The sequence below is a fragment of the Larimichthys crocea genome, chromosome XXIII (genome assembly GCF_000972845.2).
Source record: "Larimichthys crocea isolate SSNF chromosome XXIII, L_crocea_2.0, whole genome shotgun sequence".
In the NCBI taxonomy this organism is placed as follows: domain Eukaryota; kingdom Metazoa; phylum Chordata; class Actinopteri; family Sciaenidae; genus Larimichthys; species Larimichthys crocea.
Genome location: NC_040033.1, coordinates 17,365,074 through 17,379,684, shown reverse-complemented (window position 1 = coordinate 17,379,684; position 14,611 = coordinate 17,365,074). Strand labels below are relative to the sequence as shown.

Here is a 14,611-nt window from a genome sequence, read left to right as displayed (position 1 = left end):
AGTGCAAGGATAAGAGGCGCCAGACAGCTCACACTAAGTCACTGTGTGTGTGTGTGTGTGTGTGTGTGTGTGTGTGTGTGTATGTGAGATGCTGCACTCCGCATCTGCTCCAGTTTGCTTTGCCAGCGATCTTTCCCCCCCTTGTGTGTTCTCCTACATGAGAGTGAACACACACACATAAAGACCCACATGAATGCACACACAGACATGTTGCTGACACACAGCTGTGTGTGTGTGTGTGTGCGTGTGTGTGTTTTATGCCATGCACTCAGTGAAGCGAGCTCTATAAAACTAACAAATTATCACGTCCATTAAGCAGAATTACAGTAGCACTGCGAATGAGCAGATCTGAACGAAGAGAAAGAAATGAAAACAGACGGGCTCAAACGACACTGTCCTCTGAAATAACACAGTCACTACGCTTGATTTAATCTGGACTCATGTGGGCCAAAATGATGAATGGATTAAGTCATTAGCTCACAATCATTCCCACACAATAAAAACACAATTTTCAACGTATGAGGAGAGAAAAGCCATTCACAGGCTTTGAAATATCACAAAATGCAAAAAAATAAAAAATAAAGTGTTAAATATAGTGTGGAATAATAAAGAGAAAAAGCTCAAATTCTACCACAATAGGTCAATTTTAAACCCTGGATAAATGCTGCTCCCTGTCTGTGAGGGTCGTGTACTGCACTCATGCTGAGCTTCAGGTGAGTGTGTCTGCCTGACGGCTCTGACACCTGTCCTCGTCTTCTTTTGCAGTTCGAGAAAAACGGAAGAGCCTTTACATCAACCATGTAAGTAAGACACATAATGCTGACTTTGACATGAGAGGGGGCATTCATCGATGATCTGATCATTTTGTTAATCTGTCAGTAATTTGGAAGAGTGATAACAATTTTTAATGTTAGAATTGTGCTAAAGGTGATTTTTGATGTCTTTATTTTTTTTTGCAAGTTTACACACATTTCGGAGAACAAGGTAACATCCTCAAAATGTCATTATTTAGATGTAGCAGTAGTAGTAGTAGATTGAATCACATTATGGTGCAGTTCATCTTTGTCCCTCACTCCTTTTGAATTGGCCGATTTTTAGTGATAATTCTGTGAAAAACCCCATTTAACAAGATAAAGCTCTGGTTCAGAACAAGACAAGCCAACTAAACAAAGTTGGTCACTAAGTGGAAGTTTGGATCTTCTGTAAAGATGAACTCCACCATTGATACCATCCCTGCATGCAACCGTGTCAGGCTCTGACAGGACAGACGGAATTAGTTAGTGGGCTCACAGGTGCCCTACTTTCCATGGCTGTCAGCAGACCTTTTGGCTGGTCAGAGTATGACAGAAATAGAGATTGACATGCACACATTTGTGTGTCTGTCTGTTTGTGTGTGTCTTCAGCATCATCCAGGCCCAGTGAGACGGAAGTACAGCTCATGTTCTACCATATTCCTCGATGACAGCACTGTCAGCCAGCCCAACCTCAAATACACCATCAAATGGTAACTACACAGCTGTCTATCTCATTATGTCATATTTAATCTCACATTGATGGGAGATGTTTTATCCTCTTATGCGGATTTCAGTTTGAAATGATCTTTCATGTCCTTTGTTGTCCTTACAGCGTAGCCCTCGCAATATACTACCACATAAAGAACAGGTATGATAAATATTTCTCCCTCATCTCGTCCTAAATTCTTACAGTCCTGCATCAAATATCAAAGTCAGAGCATAGCAGACAAAGTTAAACAATGTCAGAAGAAAAAGTCTGCACTTTTGGGCCCTAAGGCTTCTGCTGAAATGTCAGGCTCTGTAGTTTCTGTGACATTCTGTCTGATTGCTGACTCCACACGAAGCCGGAGTGAACTGGCCATCATTGTGCAAAGAAATGTCTCATCGAGGTGTTTAAAGACACCATCTTCATGCAGGAACCACTGATACGAGCAGATTTATTCTTAAGTGGCACATACAAGTGATTTCAGAGAATTTCTTGTACTTACTTATGTATGAATGGAACTCACAAGTGATCCAAACCTGTCGAACAAGTCATGCACAGATAGACTGCTTACTTCCACGTTAAGGAAAAAGACTGGTTTGACTGTGTGTACATCAAGTTGAAACAGGACATTTAGAACACGTTCATGCAGTTAAAAGAGTTGTATTGACGTGGATTTAACTTAACACAAGACAGAGCTGACAGAAAAAAGCAAAAGAGGTTTAGGACGAGGGTACAAAAATGTTTGTGCATCTATAATTGGTAGGAATTTCATGTAGAGCCGCTGTTTGAAGTGCAGATAGATGCCTACACATTATCTCATGCCGTGTGCTTTTTATTTATCATAATCTGATGTTCCTCCTGTCTGTTTGTCATTCCAGAGATGCCGACGGAAGAATGTTATTAGACATTTTCGATGAGAAGCTGCATCCGCTCTCGGTAAGGACTTAACTGAAGATAAATTTCCATTACGCTCGAGGTGTAGAGCTGTCAGACCTCATCAGCGAGCACAACCGCACAAGCTGATGAACAGCAAATAAGCCTGCATGGATCAAATAAGGTGGAATTGTGTCTCATAATCTCAGGAGCCATCTGGGTCATTCACATGTATTTTCAGTTCAATTGTTTTGGTCAACAATTTCAGGATTTCAATTCAAAAATCTACAAAGCACTCTATATAAAATGCTTATTTGTAAGCAATAGGCTTTGTGAGCAGCTTGTGGTCAGACGTTCACTTTGTTTCTCGTCTTCTGTTCTAGAAGTCAGAGATTCCTCCTGATTATGAGAAACACGACCCGGAGCAGAAACAGATCTATCGCTTTGTCAGGACGCTGTTCAGCGCAGCACAGCTCACCGCTGAGTGTGCCATAGTCACACTGGTAAGTGTTTGTGTGTGCATGTTTTTAGTACTGACACCAGGCGGGAGTGTTGCTTCCTAGTTTTCTTTCTGCCCTCTCTCATGTCATGTGCTGTCTCCTTGCTGTTGCCTCCTTTAGACTCTTTTCTCTCATTTATTTTTGGATCTAATTTCTTCATCTTGAATCATATGAAATGCTCAGTATACCCCTCTGGAGATTGTGTCTCCAAAAGCGTTGGAGCAATTCTCACAGGAAAGACAAGAAACACACAAGATCAGTTTGATCTGGCAATTTCCTTTCAGAATTACTTCGGTGTGAAGTACGTCTGTGTCTGTAGATATAATTGGTGCTTATCTGTACGGTAGGTTCTGTCCCCTCGCTGCTCACCTGTATTGTAAAAACAAGGACAGCTATACTTTCTTTCTTCTTCTCTCCACCCGGACTCTTTATTCACACACATATTAATTACTTGAGGTTCATTTACTTCTGTTTTTCCTATTTCTTGTATCAGCCAAGTTCAGTTGTTAAAGAATTCCCGCTCCCTCTCCGCTCATCTGTCCAGAAACCTGTCTTTCCACACTTTGTCACTTTGGTCGGCACACGCGTCCCCAGAGACCGGGAGGTGCAGGGTTAATGTGACTAGCCTGGTGGCCTAGTATTGAGTTACTGTGCTTCCTGACAGATGCACTCATGTGTGAAGTGCATGTATGGGTAAGCCTTTGTGTCAGCGATTGGGAAGCAATGCACGCTGAGTGTTTCAGTGTCTTTATCCATACAGGCGTACTCTGCAAAAAAGAAAAATGTGTTAAACTTGACAAAGCCACATGTGCACGTGCGGCACAGTCAGCTTCTTTTTGAACACCACACTCACTTAACTATCTCAGCAGAATGTGTTTTAGTGGTTAGCTTCAATGAGAAACAGCACGTGTTGATTTTTTGGAGTTTAAACTCAGGATGCTGACTAACAGTGTGTAGTATTTAAATCACCACCAGCCATGTCATGTGGTCAATAATTGATTCCACTACTTAACTGAGTGAACCACCAACTTTAAATCAAGTGCTTGATGCTTTGGCTTCTCATGATCATGAATGATAGATGTGATGCGGAGCAGGATTACCTTTTGAACATATGACACTGTGTTGTTTAAATCAGTATCAGACACTTAGAACATACTTTGTTTCAGAAATGAACCTGAGGTCAGTCAAACCTCTGAGCTTCAGAGAGACCAGTTTCTCTGTCGACACCAGCTCAAGAATCACAGAATGAAACCATTTGGGTTCAAACTGGTCGCACGAGGCAACTGTTCTGGATTCTAAGTTGCACTTGTTTGTATCATTTTCTCTGCTGTTCTATTCATATCACTCAGCATGTGGTCAGACTCTTAATTTCATGCAGGTTTACTTCAGTTCTGTTTGCTGCCTGCTGCCAGATGAGTGTATATGGTGTCTTTTGGCAGGCTCTGGGCCACAACAGAGATAAGTTAGCATTGCCTGCAGGCACAGATCCCAGCCCAGCATGACTTTTCCAATAAGCCACCTGAGTTGAGCTAGTGGGCAAGGCAAAGCAGGCTAAAAGCATTAAAAAAATGTTTCGTCTTTTTGCCTCTCTGTATATGAGCCACAGTGCACCAATACATGTGTGCTGATTAAATGGGAATAATCATCATTGATAGGGATGTAACGATGCATCGTGACACGATAAAAAATCGGTGCAAATGCGTGACGACTCGCATCGGTTGACAGAAAAAATGAATCGCGATTCTTGGTGAATGGGAACCCGCACAGCGCGTGCTCTCACTGGTCAAACAGGCTTCCCGGCGCGTTGCGTGAGCGTGGCGTATTTGGTTCGTCCTGCACGCGACTTCAAACCCCACCGGGAGTGTTTCAGGAGCGACTGCTTAGCCCGCCAGACTTTGTTTAGTTGCTCAGATTTGGACATTTTACTGGTGTTTCCCTTCTAAACATGCTTCTACGTGTGTAAATATGTTACGTAGTTAGTTAGTTTCGCTTTTGTCTGTTTGTACGACCGGCAGTTTGCACGGGGTATTTTATTTTGAAAATCCACCGGATTCTCTTTGCTTTTTCTGTGTCTGGCTTTCGCCTGCTCGAGGTGCTCTGTGGAAATTGACGCGTGCTGCTTTTAAAGTTTAATGTGTTTATTTTATGTTATGTACAAAACTTACCAGCCACATGGCTGGTGATCAAAAAGTTAATTTAGAGCCCTGGTTACGCCCCTCGTGAGCGAAAACTGCACATCACAGCAGTAACAGCAGTTTACTGTGAGATTGTTTCTAAAGAAAGGAGATATTTGTCATGTGTTTTGTTGTTTAAGATGTAAGTTGCACTTTTTATAAGAGAACACAAACTGTTTGAGAGTTTCAGTAAAGAGAGATTTTTTTCCTACAAATAAAAAGTATAAAAATATATATTTTATTTGGTCATAATTTGTCTGTAGCTCATTTTGATTTAAAAATCGTATTGTGGAACTAAAAATCGTGACTCGAGTCGTGAGTTGCTATGGTTGCAAATGAACTAGCGACGCGGAGCGGCTGAAACGGAGCAGTTAACGTAATTTCTAGGAGCATAATCTTTTATTTATTTATTTATTTATTCATTCATTCTGCATGTGGTCCAGGTGGCGCACACGGTAGGGATATTTCACGTATTATATTTTGTTGTGGTTTTTTTTTGCAGTGCTGACACTGGAATGCAACCTCTGATTGTCATTTCTCTTGACAAAAATATTTTTTCTGCTGACCCTGTCCACAGCAGTGCATAGCTCTACTCTCACGCAGCTAATAGTACAGCTACAACCTCACTTTAAAAACACCACAACTATTCTGAGCATTCTACATATCATTTTATGTTTTAACCAGTTTTTATTGTTAATGGGTGAACTGGTTGTAATGTAGCTTTAAAGACAAAACATGAATCCATGAATTCTCAGTTGCCAATGACTGTGAAGGCAAAAAATAATATTAGCAAAAACGTTAATTGCAGAAAGAATTAAATATTTGAATAAATATAATTTTTATATTTCATTAGGATGTTAACTAAATTCAAACACTGAGATCATTTTAGGTTTCTGTATGTCATCTTAAATAGAATAGAACACGACAGAGGATGTTTCTGTAAAAAGGCCCAAGAACTGCAACTATCAAAACATTATGAATATAACAATGTCTGAACTTTGAATTTTTTTTTTTGTTTGTTTTAATTTTTTTTTTTTTTTGCTTTTTTTTGCTTTTTTTTGCGTCCTTGGACGCAGGGGAAACCAGAGCACCTGGAGAAAACCCGGAGAACTCGATGTTCTTAGTTCTCCCCCCTCTCTTCCACCTCGCTGGTTCCTCAACCCCAGAAAGTGACGGGTCCTCTTCCAGACAGAAGGTGTTCTGCTGTCCTGTCTGGAAGATTTCCCTGAGCCTCTCTCTGGGATTCGAGGGCCGTGCAGGACTGATGGCGCCTGCTGCTCGCACTGCTTGTCCTCAGCCTGCTTCGGTGGTTCGAGGGCCAGTGCAGGACTGATGGTCTCTTCCTGCTCACACTGCTTGTCCTCACCGGCTTCAGCCTCCTTTGGTGGTTGGTTGTCATTATTGTCTGTGATTTTTTGGAGAGCCTCTCTCTCAGCCTGGAGCTCAGTGCATAGCTTCAGGTTAAGTGAGATCTGAACACTGAGCTGAGTTTTCAGGTTGTCCAGCTCGCTCCCAAAAATCTTTTCGCTCTCACGGGCATTTTGCTGCAGGACAGTGATCTCTTCTGCCATCTGTTGACGGATGGCTTCCTGCTCAGCCCTCACGTTTTGGGTCATACGGAAGCCCTCTGACACTGAGACTGCATGAGACTGACTCCGTTTCAAGCTCACTGCAGGGTCTCGGCCTGCTCCTGACCGTGGGTGACTTCGGCTTCTACTTCTGGGTAGTCTCGTGCATCTTGTCCAGTTCCTTCTCTAGAGTCATGTTCTTTTCCTTTTCAGCTTCAATCTCGGCAGAGAACTTGTCCTGACTGAGCTTGTGTGTCTCTTGCAGCTCCTCATAACTTGTCTGCAGGAGTTTCTTCTGCTCAAGCTCCTTCTCAAGGTCAAACTCAGGTGTCAGCCTGCTGCTTTGACCTCATGGAGTGACACCTCGCCTGCTCCAGTTTTCTTGGAGAGTCTTATTCTTGTCTCTCTCTTCTGGAGTGCCTTGGAAGGCTTCTTCGTAGTCAGACTGCACGACTGCTTCGGCAAGATCTCATTATCCAAGATCCTGCGAAGGTAAAAGGCTGCTTTGGAGCTGTGGGACATCATTTTCATACCTGGGCGTTAGCACGGTAAGGAACATAGAATGTGTGAGCCGTTCCAGTTCCTCCTGAAGAAGCTGTTCTTGTTTGACTCAGGTCAGATAGTGGAGCACAGAGTTCAAACCAGACACGGTGAAGCAGCATTTAGCAGTTATGCTGCTCACAACTGGAACAAACTACCAGCAGGACTGAAATCAGCCCCAACTCTTAGCACTTTTAAATCCAGGTTAAAAACTTTTCTATTTTCACGTGCTTATGGCTGAGCTCTTTTGAAGAACTTTTAAAGAATTTTTAATCATAATCCAGTGATTCGCTTAATGTTTTAAATTGTTTTCAAATTTGCTATTTTAATGATTTTAAATGACATTCTGATGTTTTTAATTAAATTTTCTTCTCTTTTTAATTTTTTATTTCTATTGCTATTGCTTGTCTTAATGTCAAATGTTTTTCCTGCCTCTGTAAAGCACTATGAATTGCCTTGTGTACGAATTGTGCTATACAAATAAACTTGCCTTGCCTTGCCTTGCCTTGCATCAGCCCTAACATGCTAATGTTAACATGCTAATGCTAACATGCTAATGTTAACATGCTAATGTTAAAGCTGCTCCTGTGTCTAAATAAACATGTTAAAAATGACTATTTGAGGTGTGCTTTTTGAAAACAAACCCCCGACAACAGCCCACTCGTCACTCTCAAAATTTCTACGGGAATTTTCTAGTACTCAATATGCTGAGCAGTGTCAGTACTAATGTAAGGGGGGCGACGGGGCCAGAGTCAGACACACTCAAAATTTCTTTAGAAATTTTCTAGTTGTTTCTTTTGTTTTATGTTTTATGCAGTTGTGCTGTTCTCTAAACACCTTAAACTCCTCATCATGGAATCACTTCATCTTAAACCTTCTCTTTTAGCCCTGCAAGAGCTGTTCAGTAATCCGTGTGCCAATCAGCTGTTTCTGAGTCTTGCCGTTCCACAACTTCATAAAGCTGTCCTACTCCCCACCTCCTACTCTAGATGTCTGACCAAGATGTCTGACCCGTTGGAACTGTATGCCTCTGAGCGGAAAATTACTTTTATTCAATCGCTGTCTGTAAATTTCAGGTAAGGGTGGGAACACCAGCAATATGCTGAAACATCTTTCTACGCAACGTGGACTTCAATTCCAGGAAAGTCACAAGTACCTGACTCTGTTTCTACACTGTCTACAGTGTGTTCAGGCTCAAACATAATTAAATAATTACAGTGACTGAAAATCATCATGGAATTGGACCAATAAGTAGAACTGACGATGTCATTGGTATCAATAGATCAATTACGTTGCATCCCTACCCACTGATCTAGAACAGTCTAAATCTATAGATTACAGCTCGATACTAAGGTTCTCCACAGGAATTGGTAACTTTAAAACAGAAACAATGCTAGTATTAAAGCCCTGTTGTCTAACTTTTCTACACTTACTTGTAATCAGGTGAATGGTGCCTCTGTCTGCCTGTAATGATTTCACTCACTTTGGAGAGACTGAGCCACCAAACAAATGTAATGGGACTGACTTGTTATTGCCGAGAGCTTTGTGAAATAAACTGGCTACACCTAGATCAGCAATTGGTTAGCCTGCTGCTGTAGTCCTGCTTGATGTGCAGCACAAATATCATTATTGTTGTTATTATTATTAGTAGTATATTTTATTAGTCCTTTCTCCATTAAAGTTTATAGTCATAGTTATTTTTATTGCTGCTTTGCTTGTGTCTTTGCAGTACGGCTGCGGTCTGCATGTCGAAGTGTCCTTGGGCAAGACACTGAACCCCAAATTGCTCCCGAAGGCTGTGCCATCGGTGTGTGAATGTGTATGAATGGTTAGATCCACAAACTGATGAGCAGTTGGCACCTTGCATGGTAGCCAATGCCATCAGTGTATGAATGTGTGTGAATGGGGTGAATGAGATATGTAGTGAAGGCGCTATATAAGTACAGTCCATTTACCAGCTCTTGATGGAAGGTGTCATGATTTATATGTCTTATAATTTAATATAATTAATAAAACTGAAGTAAATTTTGATAACACAGTAAATACATGCCAAGTGTTGTGTTTTGATCTGCACACATTTATATTAGTGCATGTTACTAACTTCTCTAAGGTTCTCATTGATTGTGGTCTTTCACACTTTCACTGCATATATACTATACTACTTTATTTTTCCTTGCCACTGTCTCCAAGTGCTTACTCATGGTGGGAGTTGTTGGGTCTCTTTAAGTCATATTTCCATGTAGACCATACACCAGAAATTCTGTTACGATTTGTTACTACATAAATAAAATTTGATTTAATGATTTTGTAAATTGTAAAGCTATTTGTATGTGAAAGATTTGTCTGTAGTAACAAACCAACAGAAAATAATCCCAAACTCTGTAATCTGTCTCAGCTCTACTGATCCTAATAATAACGTTCTTCTCATAGATTTCGATAGATTTTTGTTTTAGTCTCACTGCTCTTATGAGCCTGGTTTCCAGCAGGCAGCTGTAATAAAGACACTGTACATTGGACGCTGCCTGTCCAGCAGCTAACTGGACAAAAACAGACAGACTATGTCAGTGACTCGCTGCTGAACATAGTGGAGGAAGACATTTTTTTCAGGAGTTGGTGGAGATTAAACCAGAGGTAAACAGAGTGTAAATATTGGACTGTAAAGCATGATATATATTAATGGTTGTGTATTAATTACAGTAATTCATTAATTAACAGTACAGGTGATCAAATAATTAAATGTTTGTCATTTACAATGACCATGAAAGTCAAATCTTGCCTTGAAACTAAACCAACAACAATACTACACACTGTACGTTGACACAACTCTACATTTGTGTGTGTGCTTAAGCCTGAAAGGTACTTTCACAGCGTGGACATTAAAGAGTAGTGTTTCTAAAACCACCAGCGTTGAGCCTCATTAGGTGATAAAACAGTTAGCTTTGTGGCCTAGTTAGGAGAGCTCAGGCTCTGGCCCTGATGGCTTCAGCTGGAGAATGTAAGAATGTGCTATTTTAAAAGATGGAAGTAACTCGAGACACTGGGAAGTCTGTTGGCTGGCCAAACATAACTCCAAGCAGCTATCTTTCTATATGGAATAAGCCTTCTTGATGGTGGAAGACTTAAGACACAAGAAGAAAGACGAGGTGGCTGATATTCTAGAATTTTCTCAAATGATTTACTAATGAGTCAAACTGTCTGGGAAATGTGTTACCCTCATTGTGTAACTCTACTATCTATTTGTGAGCAGGAGAAACAAATACAGTCAATCTTTTGTTTCTCCAAACATCACTAAAAGATTCACAAGAAAAAAGGAAAGATGAGAACTACAGAAAAAAAAGATCATGTGTGTTCTTGTAGTGGTCACGACTCTGAACCGCTGATCCACAGCAGCTTCTAGGTTCTGTTCTAGTTAGTCTGCTGTGGTGAACCACCATGTTTCTACAGTAGCCTAGAAGGGACAAACTAAACACTAGCTCTAGATAAGAGGCCCCTGTAGTTTGTCCTCCACATAACAAAGGGATGTTGATGTGAGGTGGTTGCATCCCACAGCCTTCTCACTAGTCTCTGCGAATTCAACACCAGCCAGCACTGGTGTATATGTGTAGAAGCCATCATGTGCACCTTTATATTGACTAATCAACTGTGCATACTCGCCTGTGTTACACCAAATGTTACTGAAAATCAATTAGAGAATGATTCACTCACATGATTTTTTTTCTTGAGCTTTCAACAACATTTTAAGGTTTTATCTGCTAATGAATAAAAAGCTTTCACTTCAATTAATAAATGGTTTTATGGTTCATGGTCACTTCAGTGTGGATATCATTAACAAGGCAAGATTGACTAAACTAGACTCTCAATAGATTTTTCAACATTTTTAGCTAAATACGCCGACAAAAAGAACGAAGAAAGGAAAGAAAAAAGAAAAAGAAAAGGTCAGTGAAATAATTCATTATTACCTTTTAAAACTTGTCACCAAAGTTTCATCAGATTTTAGTTTTATTGCATGTTTTTTTTTAAAGCATGCTTTTATTTCATGATGTTACTTTTCATGACATCTGTGTTGCTTCTGTCACGTGCCTCCTCTAAAGCTCACAAACTGCTACCATAATTAGACAGTTAGCATCTGAAAGCTCGAGCTAAATCAGCTCATCAGCTAAAGACCCACAGACACTCAAACAGTCATTTACCCGACTGGCTGACTGGCTGGGTAACGGTGGGCCTGTGAGCTTGGTGTATGACTCGGTGTCAAAGTGAAGCGACAGTGCTGAGAGCGACGGCTAACATTAGCTTGTTAATTTGGTCACTTTGCATATTGATTGATAAAAAACTGTTCGACTGTTTTCATGAAGCCAACAGGAGCGAACCAATAATGTAATAATGATGTTAACATGAAATAAACATGACATGATGAAATTCAGTGGTTATGAATATAAATGATGACACTTTACTGAGATGGGTTTGAATCATTTCTTCATTTTACAAACAGCTGACACTGTTGATCTCTTTGTATCTTCCTGATGTTGTTTGATTGATCTCATATTGAACATTTGGGATTCTATAGATAAGCATGAAGCACAGCAGTGTTTGCACTGCACTCACTCATTCACAGAACATCACACTAATTCTTTGACTGGCAGACAACCAATAACAATATTACATACAGAGGACAGGCTGTCTGTCTAAACTAGCTCCTTGATCAGAATTACTACAGCCTATAAAAAACTCTAAATACCACAATGCATTGTAAAAAAAAAGGAGGAAGAAAGAGAAAAAGAAGCTACACAGCCTATTGTTAGTCAGTGAAAACTACCCAGCATCATGTGTTGTCTACATCACATATCAGATGAGGTTTTTCCATAAAGCCTCCTCAATGCAACTTCCCATTTGATGACAGTCAAACATTAAACTACAGCCTGGAGCTGTGTGAAGCAGTGAGTGTGACAGGTCTGACGCTCTACCCCTGACCTCTGAACCCATTTTGGACTAAATCTGAGCAACAAGCCTGAAACACTCAAACTGAGGGTGAACTGAGACACCACGACAAAAACAATGAGATGATACTGTGATTACAAATCAAATAAACACACTCACTTTAATTATTAATCTGATCAATCATCTGATCTCGAGCCTCTGATGGTGTAAACAGAAGTACATGAGCGCGCGCTGAGGTGTGTTCACGATACAAAATGTTTCTAAAAATAGATTTATGAACGGACTCCAGCTCTGACAAACACTCACTTGCATCAGCATCCATCACCCCCATGCTGTGTCTCACCTCCATCACCGTACGTCTCCACGCCGTATCCGTCCTGCAGTCCGTTACACCAGGTGCCCTCGTACCTGGCCGGTGTGTTCTGGCTGTGTCGGACTCCGTACCGGCCCTTGAATCCGTGAGTCCACTCTCCCCGGTAAATCCACCGCCCCTTGGTTTCTACACCGAGTCCGTGGCGTTTCCCTTGTGCCCAGTAGCCCTGGTACAAGTTCCCGCTTGGCCAGGTGTAGACACCGACCACCTCGAAACCGTTGGACCACGAGCCTGAGTACTCGCCCTGGCCCTTGGGTCCGGTGCACACTCCGTGGCCGTGGGCTTTGCCGTCCTCCCAGCCTCCACAGTACGTGCCACCATCGTCAAAGTCGAACCGTCCGCCCGTCATTCAGACACGGAGGAGAAAAGTACTACCCGGTGGTTCGTGAACAAGTCCAGAGTGTGCCGCTTATTTCAGACGCGGGGTAACGTTGACATGGAAGCCCCGGGGAGGATACGAGCTCTCGGCGGAGGTGTGAGGGAACGGGGAGTGATGGCGGCTGGGTGCATCAGCAGTGCTGTGCCGGTTACTGGAAGCGGGACGTGGGAGGGTGAGAGGCGGCCGCCACGGCTGCCAGAGTCGCTCCACTCACTGCTAACGCTGGAACACTCTCCCACCCAGCCCACTCTGTGGAGTGAACACTTCCACGGCGGGCCGTCCGTGAGCAAACAGCACGGTGCTTCCGGTTTGACTTTTCAAAAGAAAAGACAGCTGAGGTCTGACCGCAGGAGGGGAAACAGCAGCAGGTGGTTGGGTTTAGGTATGCTTTATAAATGTGAATGCCATTTTATATCATGATATATCACCACAATAGTGACATTATGATTACACATTACACATTAAGAAATTCAACTGAGCAACAATTTATGGGCCCACATAAACACAGATGATCAAGAATGATCCAGCCAGGTAAATGTCCAGGACAGTACCAATAATATATAGCAGTAATGGTAGGTCATTATATCCTGTTCATCTCCACTAGCTGACCTGCTCAAACAGCACACACACACTGCACACTGATTAAATATATTCGGTATTTTGCCTACACAACCCAGATTGTAACACTTTACACACTGTAACACACAAATTTCCAAATTTCCAGGTCTGCAGTGTGTCGATGGCTTTACAGTCGTTATTTCTGTGTCACTATGTGAGACATTATTAGTAGATGAGGAGGTGCCAGTTCACCTCCTGGGCACTGTCAAGGTGCCCTTCAGCAAGGCACCAAAGGTATCCACCAAACGCTCCCAGGGCATCGTTCTGTGTGGCTGCCATTCACTCCACCATCTCTTCCTTTATGTGCGTGGTTATATTTTGGGTAAAATGCATGTAAAATACTCTTGAGGGGTGAATAAAGTATGTATTCTATTCTACAATTCTAATAAATGTGTAACTTTAAAGCTAGCTTCCTGGATTTTAATGCTATAAATTACATTATCTTCCTGTTCCAGCTAATAAAAACATTTAATATTAACATATTATGTTAAATTAAATTGGGGAACATTACATTATAGCAGTCACTTATTGGACCTATGAGGGGTGTACATCCTAGGATGACCTTCATTTTTTAAAAAACCTCTGAAATATGGCAAATGTCTGTCTGCAACCAGCTTAAAATGTGCCTTGGTTTTCCCACTGCAGACATAAAAAATAAAAAAAACTCATGGCTGATTTCTAAATTTAGAAATGACACCAGCTGTTCTCACTGTTGCTCAGACAAATGTAATATGGGCACCAAAGAACTGCAGTAAAAAAAAATTAAAAAAGAGAGAATTTTGTTGAGGCATGTAGCTCAGCAATGCTTTTCAAAGAAACACGCCTTTATTTTGAAAGCAGAAACCCTTTCAGATTGTACGTTTCCGTCTAACTATCAGCAGCTTCATATGCTGTCTGTGTGAGAGTCTACAGGCCTGACCTGCACACACCAGGGTTATGGACAGTTTTCAGTTACATCATCAGCATACAGCAGTCCTCTGTAAGTCGCTTTGGATAAAAGCGTCTGCTAAATGCAATGTAATGTAATGTAATGTAATACAGCGGCATACACAACTCAGGGATAGAGTATACCGATCCTGACAGGACTTATACTGACTGGACTACACGCACACACACACACACACACACACACACACACACACACACACACA

At 41.5% G+C, this 14,611-nt stretch overlaps 1 protein-coding gene and 1 pseudogene across 6 annotated transcripts in view; one reads left to right on the top strand and one right to left on the bottom strand.

Moving 5' to 3' along the window:
* ccny (cyclin Y) overlaps positions 1-14,611 on the top strand; it is a 52,247-nt gene that overhangs the window by 21,847 nt on the left and 15,789 nt on the right. For 3 of the 6 annotated variants that reach the window (XM_027274116.1, XM_027274115.1, XM_027274114.1), the window contains 6 exons: positions 766-800; positions 961-984; positions 1,404-1,504; positions 1,627-1,662; positions 2,379-2,436; positions 2,757-2,876. In XM_027274116.1, coding sequence (XP_027129917.1) covers positions 766-800; positions 961-984; positions 1,404-1,504; positions 1,627-1,662; positions 2,379-2,436; positions 2,757-2,876 — 374 coding nt within the window. The remainder of the gene's footprint in view (positions 1-765; positions 801-960; positions 985-1,403; positions 1,505-1,626; positions 1,663-2,378; positions 2,437-2,756; positions 2,877-14,611) is intronic. The other 3 variants (XM_027274118.1, XM_027274117.1, XM_027274119.1) reach the window with 1 other exon arrangement.
* LOC113744461 (junctophilin-1 pseudogene) lies at positions 12,356-13,690 on the bottom strand (annotated as a pseudogene).